Below are 20,963 nucleotides of genomic sequence, written 5' to 3' on the forward strand. Positions count from 1 at the left end.
AGGCTCCACGGACAACAGCATTAAACTCTAGTGCCTAAAACTCTCGTGAATATATTCTCTGGGTTTATAGACGTTATTGTATTTGCCTTTAAATTCCACACATTTTAAATGTAGCAGACAGATTATCTGGAATTTTTTTTGGCAAGTTTTCAAGGCCGCTACTGCTATCTACTGACCAGTAGTGTTCATGGCAGTATTTGCCCCAAGTACTAAGTGTCTGGGCACCAGTAGATTGCAGTGTTCTATTTATTTTGACCCAGTTATATCAGATGGTGGTCAAATCAACTTTTTGGCTTTGCAAATGGCTTTTTTTTTTTTTTTTTTTACAAATTAAGTTTAAAAACAAAACAAAACAACAACAAAAAACATTACAAGACAGCTCTGCGGTTGGATGCTTTGTAGCTCTTCAGCAGCAGGAGGTGGTCGTGAGATGTTAAAGCTTGTTACTCCACTACACAATGCAGGACGCGCGATTAACCTGAAACTCGGTCCAAAAAATTCTCGCACGAATGAAAAATCATCTGAAAAATGGCCAAAACACGCACAGTGTAAAGCCAACATTTATGTGTCAAGATAAGGCTTTTCAGAACTGACCAATTTGTTTTATCTATGTTTTTATTATTGCATTTTAACCTGTGAAGTGCTTTGTGACTTATGTCTGTGAAAGGCACTATATAAATAAATTTACTTACTTACTTACTAATATTGAGTGCACGTTTTACAACATCATAAAACGTGCGCACATCATCTAACATTCTCTCCACATGCAAAACATTTTGCGATGACACTTCCAGGGCTCCGTAAAAATGCCTGTTTTTACAAATAAAAATGGAATATTTTACAAAAGCAAATTTATCTTTAAACCAACACACTACACACGTCACATTAACGTGTTGGTTTACATAATGAATGACTGAACCAATCAGTGTTTAGCAGAGGCACTTTTACCCAGAATGCTTTGCAGTCTGTGTTTGTTACAAAACCTCAGAATTAGTGCATTATTCAACATTAAAAGATATATGTTATATTTTAACTTTGTACAAATGACAGAATTGACATTAATGGAGTTACTCTATCAGTATTTTCACAAAACCATAAGTTAGTATGTCTTTATTTTTCAAGACCTCTGCCTGACCTGAGCATTATGATTAGTAGAGAGTTCATTTTGTGGGTGTTCTCAGGATTCTTTTGTGCCGCTTTCTACAGGGGGCAGCATGATCAAACATGGAAATACTGGCTCATTCTTTGGGTCTTTTGATGCTTTCAAAAGCGATCGTGGTAAAAGTCAATTTCAGCTTCTTAGTAACTGCGAATGTACCAGAGCCAATACTGGAATTTATCGATTATCTGTAACTTCTGATACATTTTTGGGTGGTTTATCTTTATCAAAGATAACTTTTTCAGTTATCTAATTATCTGTTATCGAAGTTAATTTTTTGGTTATCTGTGCCCACCACTGTGTGTGTGTGTGTGTGTGTGTGTGTGTGTGTGTGTGTGTGTGTGTGTGTGTGTGTGTGTGTGTGTGTGTGTGTGTGTATGTGTGTTATGTAGAGTTTTCCCCCTGCAGGAAGTTGTAGAGGGGTGCAGCACAGTTCAGAATGATTTTTAGGTCAAAGTGTACCTTTAAAATTATGTAATTGTCAATAAAAATAAATTGTCCAAAGCCTATAGTTTTATAACATTCAGTTTCACTTCTTGACCCTAACACGTCACTTCTTTGTGTCAGCATGTTTTTTTTAACCCTGATAGCCCGAAGGGTATTTTCTTGATTCTGCTATACCTGAAGAAATTCCCCTTTTAAGATGCTTCCTTTTCGTATAATGACCATGTGTTGCATATCATAATGTTCAGAAAAATCTCAGCTTTCTGAATGTGAGACTTGTATTTGTCTACAACACTGTGTAAAGATGTGATCTATTAATAGAAATGTGATGAAAAGTTGACTAGGGCACAGTAGAGCATCACTACAGCTCCAAGGGTTAATTGTTTCAGACGTTTTCCGCAAAAGTGTTCAAATATAAATAACTGAATGAGTTTCAGAACAACTCAGTCAATAGTGATGAAATAAAGTGTGCTATTGTGTTGATTCATTTTTCGATTTATTTGTATCCTTTCTGAGTGGACTAAAGTCATTGATGAATCTATGTTTTACTTTAGGTCATAAATGAATGTTCAAATGAGAATTTGCTGTAATGCAACAGCAGTATGGCAGGTGATCACAGCTGGATCATGATTACACGGTACAGAAACAGTCAAACCATGATAAAAATTTAATATGATGTTTCACATTTTAAAATCATACTGGTCCCCCCTTTAAGTGTGGCACCACTACATTTAAAATGGAGCAAAACTTAAATATTGATCTCATCTAACCTCCTCATCACTTGCTTTTGGCTTGACCATCATCATCCTGAGTGTCCATGTTTCTCCCACCATCCTGCTGTTTGTGCAGTCTGGTAGACCAACTAGCTACAATGCTCACGTTACTGTACATGATGCTGCTTGTTGGCATATTTGTGTTTTCACACCAGCTAGCTTTGGAGAATCCAGAGGGGACAATCCACCCTTTTTCAACAGAGGACCATGGTCTCAGACTAGGAAATGCTGATCCTCATCCCTGTTGCTTCACATTTGGTCCCAGACCTGCTCAGTGCACATTGGAGGTCACTGTCTGATGATGCCAACAAAAACATCCACAAAAAGCAGAGATAATTTGATTTGATTTTTGCATATTTTTCATTAGCTTTTTTCACATGACCTTGACTATGGATTTCATTTTAGTAGCATGCTGGATGAATAACAGACATTAAAAATAATTAATATATAGCCTGCCTATAATATATATAAAAAAAATAGCAGGCTAGAGAGGAGGTCCCCTATAGCGGAACGAGGTGATGGCTATGTAGCGTTATTACACATAAGTATGCACTCAATATATCAAACATCTCTTGTGTGCAGTTGTGGGAGGCCATACATCAGACTGAGCCATGGGGAGGGCTCCATAGACAAAGGAGACAAGATCCCACACTCAGGTAAGTTCTCCGTCTGTGTCAGTCCTTTCACCACCATCACTACCTCTGCATTGAAACAGCATCCTCATATAAGGGAATACTTTACAAAAAAGCACATCCAGTATATGCCCGATGTACCGTAGATCATCAAATAAATTCATGATTTAGTTAAAATAAGCAGAAGAATAATCACTGTATATGTTATGTGTTTCTACAAGGATACTCTCTTTCCATCTGTTTGCTTACATTGACATTATCATCTGAACTAACAGGAATCTGTTTGGATAATTTGTTGTTATTTTCTGAACAGCATTTTTTCATATTAGATTTTAGTTACTTGTATATGTGGTGCTCAGTCTCCTTTGGATTTTAATATCTGTCAATATGACCATGTAGTCTCATGGTATTCTGTATGTGTAGCCTCTTCACAATGTCTTTTTTTTTTTTTTTTTTTTTGGAGCAAGTAATTGTCATAAATTACAGAAAACTGTGTGATTTGTTGTAATTAAGACACAGCTTTGTTTTGCAATTAACCTGTTCACCTACTATTGTGCCTGGCTGAGATTGGTGCCATTTGGCTGACTAACAATTTAGCACAATTGGGCTAATTTGTCCATGCAGCTCTTGCCTGACAGTGTTCATTGTTAAGTCCTCCTGAACATCCACAATATTTGGCATAAGCCACGTGCCTCGACCTGGCCAACGCTCAGCCTGACGGGTCAAGTGCAACTTGGCACAATTCTGAGTGAAGTTGGTGTGCATGCCAAGCAACCCCATCCTCAACTCTTGATATCTTAGGTTAACTACAGGTGGATATATATATATAAAAAAACAAAATCATGGAAAAAGTTCCTTTTATTTATTTTTTTTGTCAGGTATTTCAGAAAGTGAAAAGTTGCATATTATTGACTCTTATATAGCAGCCTGTCTGCTTTGTGTATGCCTTATTCTGCCAGGTCTGAGATTCTAAGCAGAGTAGTTCTTGGTTAGTACTTGGAAGGGAGATGTGTGTGCATTTCTCCACATCAGGAAAAGCATCCGGTGTAAAACTTGTGCCAAAGCTCACTGCAGACCGATACTGATTCACTGTTGTGACCCTGAACAAATCGGGCAGATGAAAGATCAACAACAGCACTGACTAATGCGAAGCATTACTCTCTCTCTCTCTCTCTCTCTCTCTCTCTCTCTCTCTCTCTCTCTCTCTCTCTATATATATATATATATATATACACAGTGTAAATTAATGATAATAGTGGACTATAGTTTTTGTTTTTAAGGGAAAATATGCATCTCAAAATATTAGAAACTATTTATGCCAAATATCAAACTTATAACAACTGTGTTAGTTTTTGCTCTCAGTACTCTTGGTTGGGACTATTTTTGTATGAATTTCTGCATCACTTTGCCATGCTATGGAGGCGATCAGACTGTGGCTCTGCTGAGCTCTTATAGAAGCTCAGGTTGCTTTGATTGCAGCCTTCAGGTCGTCTGTATTGTTGGGTCTGGTGTCACTTATCTTCCTCTTGACAGTCCCCATGGAGACGCTATGAGGTATTGTCTATGGGGACAATCAAGTACAGTAATACACAGTCAGCAAATCAGTTATTAGTAGTTTTTTCCCACTGTGGACAGGTGCCAAGTCCTGCTGAAAAAGGGAGTCATCATCTACATAAAGCTTGTCAGCAGATGGATACATGAAATGCTCTTAAATCTTCTGGTAGACTTGATAAAATATAGTGGACCAATACCAGCACGTGAGACGGCTAGAGGTGGGTGATACCGGGAATTTTGGTATTGATCCGATACCAAGTAAATACAGGCCCAGTATCGCCAATATTAATACCGATACCAATACTTTTTCATATTTAAGCTTCATAGAGCCAAAGGATCCAAAAGACCTAGGATAGAATTTTGCCAAACATTGTATGTGACAACAAAATACTTTATTTTCACAATCAACAAAATATCACTCAACACAACTTAAAATCTCCTGAGTGGCCAGGCCAGGCTGAGCCTACCTGCATGGCTGTTGGCTGGCGCCGCTGAGCCATGTGACGGCGCAACAACAAAAGACCAGAGGGGGGGAGGGTGCGCTGCTCTGTGTTGTGTGACACAGCACAGCGCTGTTCTTACAGACAGAGAGTAGACTTTGATGAATCTGCGTGCAGAGGCAGATTTATCCTTGTATCGTGTCTATGTTTTCAGCAGAGGACCAGGTACAAGTGTCATCAGACTATGATAGCACCCATGAAGCCAATCACAGTGACAGCAGTGATGTAGCACATACGGAGGAAGACACAGAGGAAGGGAAAAAACCCTCCCAGAATGTCATCCTCCACTCACTCATACCTCCAGAGGTAAGGCGAGGAGGAGTGGCCTTTGAATGGTTTTATTATCTCCTGTTGAAATGACACACATTTTATGTCTCTTGCTGCAGGAAAAGCCAATTCTGGCACCAGAGCCATTATTAATGGAGGATCTGGAGCCTTTGATGAATCAGTTAAACAATTGGAACTTTCCAATCTTCACCTTGATGGAGAACACCAACGGGAAATGTGGACGTATCCTCAGTCAGGTGAACAGATCACACTGTAAATTAAAGTGTAAGCAGCCTTTGCTGAATGATGGGTAGGATTTGGACAGTAATATAAACTGCTTTCTGTTTCATCGACTGATTATGGTTTTCTGTGTTTGACTCGGTGTCATCCCTGAGTGTAAAGGTGTTAATCTCTCATCCATGATGATGTTTCCTGTCTCTGACGGCAAGATTTTTGGACGTTAGGTCTCTTACAGGCTTTTTGAAGACACTGGCCTATTTGAGACCTTCAAGATCCCTGTGAAAGAATTTATGAACTACTTCCATGCCCTTGAGAATGGTTACAGAGACATACCATGTAAGCATCAACATCTTACTCCCTCCATTTCATTTGGCTTCAGTTTATGCACATGTAACTTAATTTTTGTTGAAATAATAAAACCGACCAACAGAGGGAAATGTTATGACATCCATCAGACGTCTTTGGTTTGATTTGACTTCTTTGGTTTCTGATCCCTTAAAATGAAACAGTGTTGAATTTGCTGAATTGTTATTCTTCATTGTAGGATGTATGACTTGTGGGTTATTTCAACAAAAGTATATTCTTCTCTAAACCTCTCAGACTGTACAACATGAATCTTGTTACAGTTCTAAAGAAGGAAAACTATTCAGCATTTCACAAGACAAAATGCAAACATTCGAGAAAAGTCAACAAAATTACTTTAACTCTTTGGAACAGAAATGTTTTTTTTTCTTTCATGTCTCAAAAATCAACCACTTGCTATCTTGGTGAGAAATGCCTATTCCAGAAAGACTGACCATACAGGACCATATATTGTGTATTATATAACGGCTGAGTGGATCCTTGTCATTTGATTGCTGCTTTGTAGGTCACGTGACATGGATTATTCGTCCCATTTGTGTTGCATTGCATCTAGAGTGCAATTTGGTTCCATTTAGAGTGCATATTTGATTCCATATGTTTGATACCATTGCACTCTACACACACATGCGCGCACACCCTCGTGCCTGTGCGCACACGTGCTCACGCATGCACAGGTACGCGTACACACAATCGCACGTCTTTGTGCATGTGCATAACTGTGCTCGTGCACGTGCATGCACGTGCGCCCACACATACGTCTGCGTGTGTACACACAACACACGCGCGCACGCACACACAAAACAAATCCACTGTGCTGTCTGGAGGCTGTGGCAGGAAGTTGGAATGAAAAGCTGGACTAATTTCTGATGTGATTTTTTTTTCGCTGCACTGAGGATGTACACAGTCTTTTTTTGGTAGTACACGCATGCACAAGCACTGACCAGGTTGCGTGTGCGCGCGGGGGACAACGACTCTCCCGAGACATAATTTGATTGAGCTAACTGACGCTGCACACACCCACAACGCACGCGCACACACAAAACAAATCCACTGCACTGTCGGGAGGCTGTTAGCAGGAAGTTAGAATGAAAAGCTGGACTAATTTCTGACGTGATTTTTTTTTTTCACTGCACTGAGGATGTACACAGTCTTTTTTTGGTAGTACACACACACGCACAAGTGCAGACCCAGTTGTGTGAGCACAACGACACAAGCGAGACGACGATTTGATTGAGCTAACTAACTGTGCTAATTCTTGTAGCACACACACACGCACACACGCACGCACACACATACACACACACGCACACACACACACACACAAAATCCACTCCGCTGTAAGCTGTCCGGTTGCTTGAACAGCTGTTTAGATGAAAACCTATAAAGCTGACGTGATTTTTGGCTGGACTGATGAACTACACAAAGTCTTTTTTTTTTTATGGAAGTCCAAAGTCACCGGACTACACGTAACAATTTGGACTTTAGCAGCAGTGGAACACCAAATGTAATTCCTTTCACCTCATGAAATATTTGTACCACTGAACTCATAAACATTCATTATTTGTATATTATGATTGAGGTAAATTAAGTCCAAGACGTTTTTTGAATTGGAAAATGTAAGTTAATGAAAATGTATCCATCCACAGATTTGTCTAAACAAAACTGGCAGCAAAAGTGATGATCTGTATTAAAAACAGTACTTATACTCTTAGTTTGTTCACTTTCCAGTGTACATCTTCCACAGCAAAAATGTTAGTGGGTGAGTTCATCATAGCACAGCCTATGTAGACAATAATAATAATAAAAAAGCCCCTTCAGCTCTTCTGTTGTTTCATTCGGAGTCACCATAGAAGAGGAGCCACATGTTGATTTGGCACAACTTTTATGCTGAATGCCCTCCCTGACACAACTCCATATTACATTGAATTGGGAACTTTCTGCACAGGAAACAAGCAGGTGTAAGCAGTAAGCTACCACACCTGCCCTTATGTAGGTGATAACTCAAAAATAATAAACACTATCATCTTGTAACTCTTCAAATTCAAAGAACATAAAATGAGGACATGCTTTCTTGCATTTGTGAACTCTGTTGCACCAGCTTAATCAACAGAACAACTTTGGTTTGTCTTTGTAATATCCCATTGATGTACTGCCACCTGCTGGAATGGTTAATGAAAGCAGCCACCTTCATTTAAGGTAGCAAGTTATGGACAGTTAGTGGATTCTGGATAAACTGTCAAATATTAAAAACAGCCGTGATTAAAATTCATATATTTTGTCTGCCTCCTAGACACACTTTGTGCTCGTTGTTAGGCTGAACACTCTGCGAGCAAGCTAGCAACCCGCAGGGAGAAACATAACGCCCATTATTATCACTTTACCGAGGCGTTGCTAGGCTGGTATCGTCGACGCTACCTGGCTATACCCGTCCGCTGTGCGTAAATAAATGACGTCATAGCGCGCAGCCCAAGAACTCCCTGCAGCTTCTCAGACAACGAGATTCCGACGGGAGGGGGAGTCCACACCTCACTCAAAGCCTGCCCACAGGCGAATGACGTCACCGACAGGCATGACAAAACTCACGCATGCGCATGAGGGTTCAAGCTTGTCTGACGTAAAAACATATGAATCAAATCCATTTATTTTTTGAAAAAAAAGAAATAAATGAAAAAGGACCGCTTTTTTTTTTTATCACAGACCTCGTATATACATATAGCTGTGTGCAAAAATTTTGGCACCCCTTGGCAAATAAGTATTTTTTAATGACATCCAAAAACAAACAAACACAAGCAATGCTACGTTTTGCAAAAGGTTTTTCTCTCTTTTTTTTTAATGGTTTGTAAGGTCAAAGTGTACTTTACCCAAACTTTTACCTACGAGTGCATCCAGCCTATTTGTTGAGACAATATATATATAAACAACTCAACCGTGCACCCCGGTGGACAACTCTCAGTGAACAACTCTGTGTTTGTGTCTCGTTCCAGATCACAACAGGGTTCATGCCACCGATGTTCTCCATGCAGTTTGGTACCTCACCACACAGGCTGTGCCCGGCCTGCCCAGCCTCATCACTGACCACGGCTCCACCAGTGACTCAGGTGAGTTGATCAAGAAGCTTGTCTGTGTCTGTCTGTGTTAAAACAAAGAAATTTTTTTTCCTCACAGCTCTCTCTCTCGTTAAAGTAGACCTGCATTGAAATAAATGTGGTCAGATTTCAGAAAGAAATAGCTGATATGTATTTATAAGACCCTTGTGAATGCAGTAAAGTAAATCTGTAAGCCCAAATTTGTAATTCAGCGGAGAAATCTTCGTTTAAAAATGACAAATTTGCAGCTAAAATTTAGCCCTCTGTGAAAACAGTTTGTACAGCCGGATCATTTCCATGACGTCGGGGACAAGACGACGCGCTCCCGCCTTCAGTCCGATCCCACATTGAAATTGATTTTATCTGTTAGTAATGTTACTTATACACGTCCTGGTTTCAACATCCAAAAGTAAGCTGCAATGAATGTGAGATACAGATCTGTGTGCTCAGATCAGCAACAACATCGACAGCGGGCTCCATTCTTCTTCTCCCGCTCTCTGCCTCCGCTGCGCTTATTAAGTCTGCGGGCTCGTTAACGAGCTCATTAACCACCGACGCGGGCCACTCACACTGCCCATGTCTGCTTTGCAGCTAGTGTTGTGCCAGATTCAGCACACAACACCGGCATCACCTCTCTGTCTACTGAATGGAGCTGCAGCACACTTGGCACAAGTCCTGAGATTACGCTCGCTGTTTTAATGCGAAGCGGCTGGTACACCTGTTGCTGCAAGGACAGACTTCTTGCGGCAAAATCCACAGCACCGCACGTCTCGGCAATCGGAGCCCCAGAGCTCCATGGACGCTGAGAGAGGTTTATATATTTTTAATGACTCGGATTCTTTGTGGGTCTTGCCTCCATATCCCGCGATGGTACCGGAGGCGAAAGACAGTAGATTTTCATTGCGACACCAATCAATCAAACGGGCGTATGAAAAAGTCCCCCAAAATAATTTTCAAGCACAAATAAAAGAAATGTGTACTCCACCAAACGTGCCGCAAGACAATATGAAGTTTTAAAAAAAGTAGATCCTTCCGTATAAGACAAGAAAAACGTGCAGATGACGTAAATCCACAAATTACAATTGGCTCAATGCATGCTGGGAGCGTCCATGATGAGAGGGACAATTTGCGGAGGGCTAAATGTTAGCTGTAAATTTGTCATTTTCAAATGAAGATTTCTCCGTTGAATGACAGATCTGGGCCTGCAGATTTACTTTACTACATTCAGAAGGATCTCATGTGTAAATGTACGTAAGTCATTTTTTGTTCAAAAAATCTGACTGCATTTTTTTCAATGCAGGTCTCCTTTAAAGCTGTAATATCAAACAGGCTGGAATGTTGTCCTGTTCACAGTTAGCTTTTGGCCATCACGTTTACACACCAAACACTGTTTGAAATTGCAGACAGATTATGGTTGTTCTGCTCTTGTGTTTCTATAACCTCTTTTGTGTGCCTGACTCGTGCATGCATGTGTGTGTTTGGGAGGATTTGTGCCTTTACACATGAATGAACACATTTGTGTGTGAACAGTTATGTCCCGTTATGTGTGTATTCTGTCACCCTGGACTGTATGTACTTGTATGTGCTCTTGTGCGGTCAGACTCCGACAGCGGGATAACGCACAGTCACATGGGCTTCCTGGTGTCAAAGACCTACACTGTGTCTGAAGATGGATACGGCTGCCTGTCAGGCCTCATACCTGCTCTGGAGCTCATGGCCCTGTATGTAGCTGCTGCAATGCATGACTATGACCACCCAGGGAGGACTAATGCTTTCCTTGTGGCTACAAGCGCTCCACAGGTACCAACACACTGAAAAATATGTGATTATAATCACAGCATCTCAGACACCCTCATTTACATTTCTTTGCTGCACATGCACACAGTGGCTATTGGTGACCTCCTCTTTATGTATGCATCACTTATGCTGCATTCACACCGGACGCCACGCGAGCAACGGCGGCGACAGGTTGTCATGTAATCCCTATGGAAGGATGCGTTGTGGTGCCACAAAAGTCCAAGCCACGCAATGCGACGCGATGGACGCGAATGAAGCAACGCGAATGAAGCAATTTTGAGCGATTGGCGCATTTGTGGAGCGATATCGCGTTGCATTGCTCTCCTCCTCAAGTTGAAAAATCTGAACTTTTTCATCTTGTTACATCACGACTTGGCTCCGCACCTTGGAAAATCCTACAGCTAGCCAGGCCCCTGTAGTCGGTGCAGACCAAGGTAGCTTAGCCGCCATTAGTTCCCTCCCGGCAGATCCCGAGCAGCCGGGAAAACAGGCCGACTGGGTGACTGTGAGGAGGAAGCGTAGTCCTAAACAGAAGCCCCGTGTACACCGCCAACCCGTTCACATCTCTAAACGTTTTTCCCCACTCGGCGACACACCCACCGAGGATCAAACTCTGGTTATTGGCAACTCTGTTTTGAGAAATGTAAAGTTAGCGACACCAGCAACCATAGTCAATTGTCTTCCGGGGGCCAGAGCAGGCGACATTGAAGGAAATTTGAAACTGCTGGCTAAGGCTAAGCGTAAATTTGGTAAGATTGTAATTCACGTCGGCAGTAATGACACCCGGTTACACCAATCGGAGGTCACTAAAATTAATATTGAATCGGTGTGTAACTTTGCAAAAACAATGTCGGACTCTGTAGTTTTCTCTGGGCCCCTCCCCAATCGGACCGGGAGTGACATGTTTAGCCGCATGTTCTCCTTGAATTGCTGGCTGTCTGAGTGGTGTCCAAAATATGAGGTGGGCTTCATAGATAATTGGCAAAGCTTCTGGGGAAAACCTGGTCTTGTTAGGAGAGACGGCATCCATCCCACTTTAGATGGAGCAGCTCTCATTTCTAGAAATCTGGCCAATTTTCTTAAATCCTCCAAACCGTGACTATCCAGGGTTGGGACCAGGAAGCAGAGTTGTAGTCTTACACACCTCTCTGCAGCTTCTCTCCCCCTGCCATCCCCTCATTACCCCATCCCCGTAGAGACGGTGCCTGCTCCCAGACCACCAACAACCAGTAAAAATCTATTTAAGCATAAAAATTCAAAAAAAAAAAATAATATAGCACCTTCAACCGCACCACAGTCTAAAACAGTTAAATGTGGTCTATTAAACATTAGATCTCTCTCTTCTAAGTCCCTGTTAGTAAACAATATAATAATGGATCAACATATTGATTTATTCTGCCTTACAGAAACCTGGTTACAGCAGGATGAATATGTTAGTTTAAATGAGTCAACACCCCCGAGTCACACTAACTGCCAGAATGCTTGTAGCACGGGCCGAGGCGGAGGATTAGCAGCAATCTTCCACTCCAGCTTATTAATTAATCAAAAACCCAGACAGAGCTTTAATTCATTTGAAAGCTTGTCTCTTAGTCTTGTCCATCCAAATTGGAAGTCCCAAAAACCAGTTTTATTTGTTGTTATCTATCGTCCTCCTGATCGTTACTGTGAGTTTCTCTGTGAATTTTCGGACCTTTTGTCTGACTTAGTGCTTAGCTCAGATAAGATAATTATAGTGGGCGATTTTAACATCCACACAGATGCTGAGAATGACAGCCTCAACACTGCATTTAATCTATTGTTAGACTCAATTGGCTTTGCTCAAAATGTAAATGAGTCCACCCACCACTTTAATCATACCTTAGATCTTGTTCTGACTTATGGTATGGAAATTGAAGCCTTAACAGTATTCCCTGAAAACCCCCTTCTGTCTGATCATTTCTTAATAACATTTACATTTACTCTGATGGACTACCCAGTAGTGGGGAATAAGATGCATTACAGTAGAAGTCTTTCAGAAAGCGCTGTAACTAGGTTTAAGGATATGATTCCTTCTTTATGTTCTCCAATGCCATATACCAAGACAGGGCAGAGTAGCTACCTAAACTCTGTGAGTGAGATAGATTATCTCGTCAATAGTTTTATATCCTCATTGAGGACAACTTTGGATGCTGTAGCTCCTCCGAAAAAGAGAGCCTTAAATCAGAAGAGCCTGACTCCATGGTATAACTCACAAACTCGCAGCTTAAAGCAGATAACCCGTAAGTTGGAGAGGAAATGGCTTCTCACTAATTTAGAAGATCTTCACTTAGCCTGGAAAAAGAGTCTGTTGCTCTATAAAAAAGCCCTCCGTAAAGCTAGGACATTTTACTACTCATCACTAATTGAAGAAAATTAGAACAACCCGAGGTTTCTTTTCAGCACTGTAGCCAGGCTGACAAAGAGTCAGAGCTCTGTTGAGCCGAGTATTCCTTTAACTTTAACTAGTAATGACTTCATGACTTTCTTTGCTAATAAAATTTTAACTATTAGAGGAAAAACTTTCTCATAACCATCCCAAAGACATATCGTTCTCTTTGGCTGCTTTCAGTGATGCCGGTATTTGGTTAGACTCTTTCTCTCCGATTGTTCTGTCTGAGTTATTTTCATTAGTTACTTCCTCCAAACCATCAACATGTCTATTAGACCCCATTCCTACCAGGCTGCTCAAGGAAGCTCTACCATTAATTAATGCTTCGATCTTAAATATGATCAATCTGTCTTTATTAGTTGGCTATGTACCACAGGCTTTTAAGGTGGCAGTAATTAAACCATTACTTAAAAAGCCATCACTTGACCCAGCTATCTTAACTAATTATAGGCCAATCTCCAACCTTCCTTTTCTCTCAAAAATTCTTGAAAGGGTAGTTGTAAAACAGCTAACTGATCATCTGCAGAGGAATGGTCTATTTGAAGAGTTTCAGTCAGGGTTTAGAATTCATCATAGTACAGAAACAGCATTAGTGAAGGTTACAAATGATCTTCTTATGGCCTCAGACAGTGGACTCATCTCTGTGCTTGTTCTGTTAGACCTCAGTGCTGCTTTTGATACTGTTGACCATAAAATTTTATTACAGAGATTAGAGCATGCCGTAGGTATTAAAGGCACTGCGCTGTGGTGGTTTGAATCATGTTTATCTAATAGATTACAATTTGTTCATGTAAATGGGGAATCTTCTTCACAGACTAAGGTTAATTATGGAGTTCCACAAGGGTCTGTGCTAGGACCAATTTTATTCACTTTATACATGCTTCCCTTAGGCAGTATTATTAGACAGCATTGCTTAAATTTTCATTGTTACGCAGATGATACTCAGCTTTATCTATCCATGAAGTCAGAGGACACACACCAATTAGCTAAACTGCCGGATTGTCTTACAGACATAAAGATATGGATGACCTCTAATTTCCTGCTTTTAAACTCAGATAAAACTGAAGTTATTGAACTTGGCCACACAAATCTTAGAAACATGGTGTCTAAGCAGATCCTTACTCTGGATGGCATTACCCTGACCTCTAGTAATACTGTGAGAAATCTTGGAGTCATTTTTGATCAGGATATGTCATTCAATGCACATATTAAACAAATATGTAGGACTGCTTTTTTGCATTTGCGCAATATCTCTAAAATTAGAAAGGTCTTGTCTCAGAGTGATGCTGAAAAACTAATTCATGCATTTATTTCCTCTAGGCTGGACTATTGTAATTCATTATTATCAGGTTGTCCTAAAAGTTCCCTGAAAAGCCTTCAGTTAATTCAAAATGCTGCAGCTAGAGTACTGACAGGGACTGGGAGAGAGCATATCTCACCCATATTGGCCTCTCTTCATTGGCTTCCTGTTAATTCTAGAATAGAATTTAAAATTCTTCTTCTTACTTATAAGGTTTTGAATAATCAGGTCCCATCTTATCTTAGGGACCTCATAGTACCATATCACCCCAATAGAGCGCTTCGCTCTCAGACTGCAGGCTTACTTGTAGTTCCTAGGGTTTGTAAGAGTAGAATGGGAGGCAGAGCCTTCAGCTTTCAGGCTCCTCTCCTCTGGAACCAGCTCCCAATTCGGATCAGGGAGACAGACACCCTCTCTACTTTTAAGATTAGGCTTAAAACTTTCCTTTTTGCTAAAGCTTATAGTTAGGGCTGGATCAGGTGACCCTGAACCATCCCTTAGTTATGCTGCTATAGACTTAGACTGCTGGGGGGTTCCCATGATGCACTGAGTGTTTCTTTCTCTTTTTGCTCTGTATGCACCACTCTGCATTTAATCATTAGTGATTGATCTCTGCTCCCCTCCACAGCATGTCTTTTTCCTGGTTCTCTCCCTCAGCCCCAACCAGTCCCAGCAGAAGACTGCCCCTCCCTGAGCCTGATTCTGCTGGAGGTTTCTTCCTGTTAAAAGGGAGTTTTTCCTTCCCACTGTCGCCAAGTGCTTGCTCATAGGGGGTCGTTTTGACAGTTGGGGTTTTTCTGTAATTATTGTATGGCTTTGCCTTGCAATATGAAGCGCCTTGGGGCGACTGTTTGTTGTGATTTGGCGCTATATAAATGAAATTCATTTGATTTGATTTGACATGTCCTGTCCTGTCTCTGGCAGCCAGAGACATAATTTCATAATTATGACAGAGTTTGAGGGGAGCGCGAGCAGCAGCACCGCAGCAGCAGTGTCAGTAGCCAGTTTTTTTTTTTCATGTGCGCGTGAACGGATCGTCCATGAAGATTATTTTATTAACTACACAAATGTATAATAAAACAAATGGTGACTGCTTTATAACACAATTATGACAGAGTTTGAGGGGAGAGTGAGCAGCAGCACCGCAGCAGCAGCACCGCAGCAGCAGCACCGCAGCAGCAGCGGCAGTAGCCAGTTTTTTTTTTCACGTGCGCATGAATGGATCGTCCGTGAAGATTATTTTATTTATTAACTATACAGATGTATAATAAAACAAATGGTGACTGGTTTATAACACAATTATGACAGAGTTTGAGGGGAGAGTGAGCAGCAGCACCGCAGCAGCAGCAGCAGCAGCAGCAGCAGCAGCCAGTTTTTTTTTTTTAATTGTTCACATGTGCGCGTGCAAACGGGACAGGAGGTCCTCAAACTGGGTCCTAGAGAGGTGGAAGTACCGCTGAAAGCGGCCGTCATCCAGATGCAGCTCCTGCAGCAAATAATTAAAGGAACGTCTCATGAGGATGTTGTGAACCCAGCGACGGCGCTGCTGGTGACGTTTGTCAGCCTTCCACAACAAATAGAGCACAGCAACTCACTTCGTTTGATCAAGGTCCTCCATGTTGACTTGACGGCGAGCGGAATGGAAGCTCCTCCTATTTGATGACACATTGGGGTGAATTTTTGCAGCAAAAGCAGAGCGACACACCGGCCAATGGTGGCGCATCCATCGCCATGTGAGGGACACGAATTTCTGGTGTCACGTGTCATCAGGTGTGAACGTGGCTTTACAGTTTATTGCCAAACAACAGCAGTTTGGTTCTTTTACAGAGTGACTGTCTGTACATAGCTGCATTACACACACACATACACACACACACACTCATCTCCAACCGCTTAGTCCAATCAAGGGTTATGGGGGCTGGAGCCTATGCCAGCAGTCATAGAGCGCAAGGCGGGGTACACCCAGGACAGGACGCCAGTCTGTCACAGGGCCACAAACAGACAAATAAACACATTGTAGCTGCATTAGTAATACCAAATTCTATTCACACATAGTGTAGTTGTGTTAGGGGGTTTTATGTAACACCTAACTAGACCCTTGTCATTTGATTGGTGGTTTGTATGTCACGTGATATTGATCACTTCTCCCATTCACAATTTTGTTCCATTTACCATGCAATTTTGGATCCATACGTTTTGCACCATTGCACACCGTGACCACCTTAACGTCAAAATATGATGTATTGTGTTTGTGTGCATGCAGCATTCAAGTATGGAAGGTCTGCATGCTCACACTAGCACTCTCACAACCTTTGACACAGCGATGGGGCTTAGTTTAAAAACAAACATGATGGGGTATGTTTTGGTGACAGACGATGATTTGAACAAGCTTATTGACAGTGCTCATTGTTCTAACACAACAAAACAAATACAATACTCTATAAGCCATCTGGAAGCATTTACAGTATTCGCTGGGATGTCGCTAGGTGAAGTAGAAGCACTGTCAGATGAAGAGTGCGACAAATTTCTGTGGCGATTCTTCGCTGGACTGAGGAAAGCAGAAGCCAGTTTGTACATGAAGAAGTCAATGCACGGCATCAGGTACGGACTACATCGTCATTTTAAGATTGTGAGAGATTTTGGATTCAATTGGATTGTTGTTTAAAGTTTGTGTTGGACTGTTTGGAGCCTCTTGACCTCAAAGGACCAGTGACACACACCAAAATGTAACTCCCTTTTCTCTTGTTTTTAAATTAACAAAATATCAAATGACAAGGATCTATTTTAGGTGTTATATAAAATGAAGAATGACTGTTTTGTCATTCGTGCAATGGAAAGAATGTTTCATTTGGTGAAAGATGAAAAGATGAAATGAAATTCCTCACTGAATGGAAGATTTTATATAATGGCTGAGTGGATCCTTGTTATTTGATTGGTGCTTTGTGTGTCACGTGACATGGATTATTCTTCCCATTTGTGTTGGTGTCCCATTTGTTTCTATTTACCATGCAAATTTGGATCCATAGGTTTTGTACCATTGCACGCTGCGACCACCACGGGCACACACTAGTGGGGTGGCGTTTAGCTAAACATGGCGGAGTTTGTTTTGCTGACAGATGAGGATTTAAATGGTCTAACTGACAGTGCTAATTCTTCTAACACAAAAAACAAACCCACTACACCATAAGCCGTCTGGAGGCATGAAGAGCTGTTAGGATGAAGAAGATGAAGTTAGGGTGAAAACCTGGACTAATTTCTGTGGGGATTTTTCGCTGGACTGAGGAAATATATGAAGTCAGTGCACGGCATCATGGATTACGTCGTCAGAATTATTTTTGAACTATCTGACTGTTTTTGGTGAATGCTTATGTACATGCGATTTCTTAGTTTTTTCATCCAGTTTGGAATAAGGCTGTAACATAATAAAATGTGGGAAAAAGCACTGTGAATACTTTCCACATTCACTGTCGATCTGAAGTGCAACATGTGACAAGATTTATTAATCTGGCTATGTAGAAATAGTCACTCTCTTTTTTTTCATATGTTCAGAATAATTATAATGTTCTTGACTCGATACTCCCATTCACACAGCTACAAAAATAGGATTGGGGATCCTATTTAGGATCTTTGCTCTAGGGTGCTGCTTCACGGGCTGCCCTCACCACAACCAAAAAAGATATTCTTAATTTCTTACCACTCCCAACACTGTTCAACAGATCTGGTCCTATCGCATCCCTCGTTTCCACAACACCCACAAGATATGTTTATGCACTGTAATGGGATCAACTGAACAAATTCAAGTCACTTTCATAGCAAATTGTTTATTTCCACTGTTGATCTCCAGCGCAAGTAGCTGATACTTCATCAGCATTGTCTCAGTCTATCTTTCTGTAAATGGGCACCACTGATCTTGGGCTTTATAGACTGTCTTTCACTTCGCTCTACATAATCTGGGGATAGGAATCTGCACCATTGCAGCTCAGGGTGGATGTAGGCCTTACTTCATGGTTAGAAATGGGTCATTTTCTCATAATATAACTCAGATCAGGAACCAGGACTTTGTAAAAAAGGAAGGATTACAGTTGAACATTCACAAAATGTGATGGACAACAGCGCCATATAAAGGAGAGCAACCACTCACTTGACTGTCATTGGTTGTTAGCTATGTACTTCTATTTTATTCTAGTCTGTAATTCTACGGATACAGATTCTTTATTGTCATTGTAACCAGTACAACCAAAGGTTAGGTGTAAGCCTTTCAGTGCAAATATAAACCTGAGTAAACCACATGCAGACTCGAAAGGTCTGGAGAAGAAAAGAAAAATAAACATAAAATTTAACCAAATGAAAGAGGTATGTCCAGAGCGCAAATTAAAAAAGAAAAAAAATATAAGAACATAGTACCAAAAAAGAGACTGCATATAAAAAGAGAAAAGTATGTACAAAACTGTAGATATTTCAGTGGCAGTGGATATTGCACATAAACAAATATTGCACTCATTTCAAGTGTGTTATGTGACCTGGATGTTTGGTTACAATGGCATTCAAAGCTCTAACAGCAGTTGAGTAAAAACTGTTTTTCAGTCTATTTGTACTTGCTGTGATGGTCCTGTACTGTCTGCCTGATGGCAGTGGCTCAAACAGAGAGTGGTCAGGGTGGGATGAGTCCTTTGGGAAGGTGTTGGCTCTCCTGAGACAGTAAGAGCCATGAAGGACCTCCAGTGTGGGTAGAGGGCACCCAGTGATCTTCTCTGCCATTTTGGTAACCCTCTGGAGCTCCTTCCTGTTTGCCCCAGTGCAGCTTGCAAACCATGTACAGAGGCAGCATGTGAAGATGGTCTCCATGGTAGAGCGATAAAAAAGACACAAGCAATCTCTGGTTTATGTTTTTTTTTTTTTTCCCTGAAGATTCTCAGAAAGTGGAGTCTTTGCTGTGCCTTCTTTGCCAAGTGTGTGGTGTTCCTGTCCCAGGTCATTTTCTCATCAATTTGGACTCCCAGGAAATGGAAGTCCCTGACACTTTCTATGCAGGTCCCACCAATGAGAATGGGCTGAATGTCTGTTTTGTATCTCCTAAAGTCTATGGTTAGCTCCTTGGTTTTGGATGCCTTCAGGTGCAGGCTTTTTTCTCTACACCAAAGGATCAGCTGTTCCACCTCATCCCAGTATTCAGACTCATCTCCTCCAGTGATACAGCTTACTACTGTGGTGTCATCTGCATAATTAATGAAGGTGTTGCTGGTGTGGATAGGGGTGCAGTCAGAGGTGTAGAGGGTGAAGAGCAGAGGGCTCAGCATGCAGTCTTAAGGGGAACTGGTGCTGAGCGTGAGAGCTGTGGATATGTGGGGGCCAATCCTGACTCTGTGAGATCTGACAGAAAGTCCTTTATCCAAAGACATGTGGAATGGGGTAGACCGAGTTTCAGCAGTTTGCTCACGAGGCAGTGGGGGATGATGGTGTTGAAAGCTGAACTATAATCCACGAAGAGAAGAGGGCATAGTTACCTTGCTTCTCCAGGTGGGTCAGCGTGGCGTGGAGGACAGCGGTCACGGCATCCTTGACCTGTTGGCCTTGTAAGAGAATTGGTATGGGTCTGAAGTGGAGGTTATGAATGACATGATGTGACTTCTAACCAGTTTTCCAAAACACTTCATCACCACTGATGTGAGTGCAACAGTCCGGTAGTCATTGAGGTTGGTTATGGGGGATTTCTTGGGTAAGGGGACTACGGTGGAGGTCTTCGAGCATAACGAGACAGCAGATTGTGTTAGGGACCAGTTGAAGATTGTGGTGAAACTCCCAGCATGCTGGTCTGCACAGTCTTTCAGCACCTGTCCGGAGACACTGTTGGGGCCCGTTGCTTTGCTTGGGTGTGCCTCACCTCTTGGTCCCCCAACGTGAAGTTGCTTTCGGCCGCTGGTGGCAATGTGGTTGCTCCTGGTGTCACAGTCTCGAAGTGAGCAAAGAAGGGATTTAACTCTTCTGCCAATGTCAGTTCTGCCTGTGAATTTTCCTAAATTTGCATTTGTGTTCTGTCAGAAACATGGCTGGTATATGTCTTTTTTAGTAAGTAAGTAAATAAAGTGCCTTTATTGTCATTATATATACATATATACAACAAAATTTGTCCTCTGCATTTCACCCATTCTAATTGCAGTTAGACACAATCCAACCACTAGGAGCAGTGGGTAGCCACAGTCTGGTGCCCGGGGACCAACTGTAGATGTAGAGACGCTGCCTTGGTGAGGGGCAGAGAAGGAGCAGATCCTAAATAAGCATGTTTTTTTGATTGTGGGAGAAAACGGAGCATCCGGAAGAAACCCATGCAGACACGGGGAAAACATGCAAACACCACACAGAAAAGGCAAAAGATATATATTATTTGTATGTGAACATGACCTTGAAATTTAATAAAAATGCATGTTTCCTCATTTTCTTCAA

At 41.6% G+C, this 20,963-nt stretch overlaps 1 protein-coding gene across 2 annotated transcripts in view; it reads left to right on the forward strand.

Moving 5' to 3' along the window:
- pde3a (phosphodiesterase 3A, cGMP-inhibited) overlaps positions 1-20,963 on the forward strand; it is a 394,862-nt gene that overhangs the window by 351,817 nt on the left and 22,082 nt on the right. Inside the window, exons 5-10 of one of the 2 annotated variants that reach the window (XM_034176288.1) lie at positions 2,959-3,032; positions 5,217-5,368; positions 5,449-5,586; positions 5,794-5,905; positions 8,917-9,030; positions 10,619-10,818. In XM_034176288.1, coding sequence (XP_034032179.1) covers positions 2,959-3,032; positions 5,217-5,368; positions 5,449-5,586; positions 5,794-5,905; positions 8,917-9,030; positions 10,619-10,818 — 790 coding nt within the window. The remainder of the gene's footprint in view (positions 1-2,958; positions 3,033-5,216; positions 5,369-5,448; positions 5,587-5,793; positions 5,906-8,916; positions 9,031-10,618; positions 10,819-20,963) is intronic. The other variant, XM_034176289.1, reaches the window with a different exon arrangement.

Source organism: Thalassophryne amazonica, chromosome 8 (genome assembly GCF_902500255.1).
Source record: "Thalassophryne amazonica chromosome 8, fThaAma1.1, whole genome shotgun sequence".
Classification (NCBI taxonomy): domain Eukaryota; kingdom Metazoa; phylum Chordata; class Actinopteri; order Batrachoidiformes; family Batrachoididae; genus Thalassophryne; species Thalassophryne amazonica.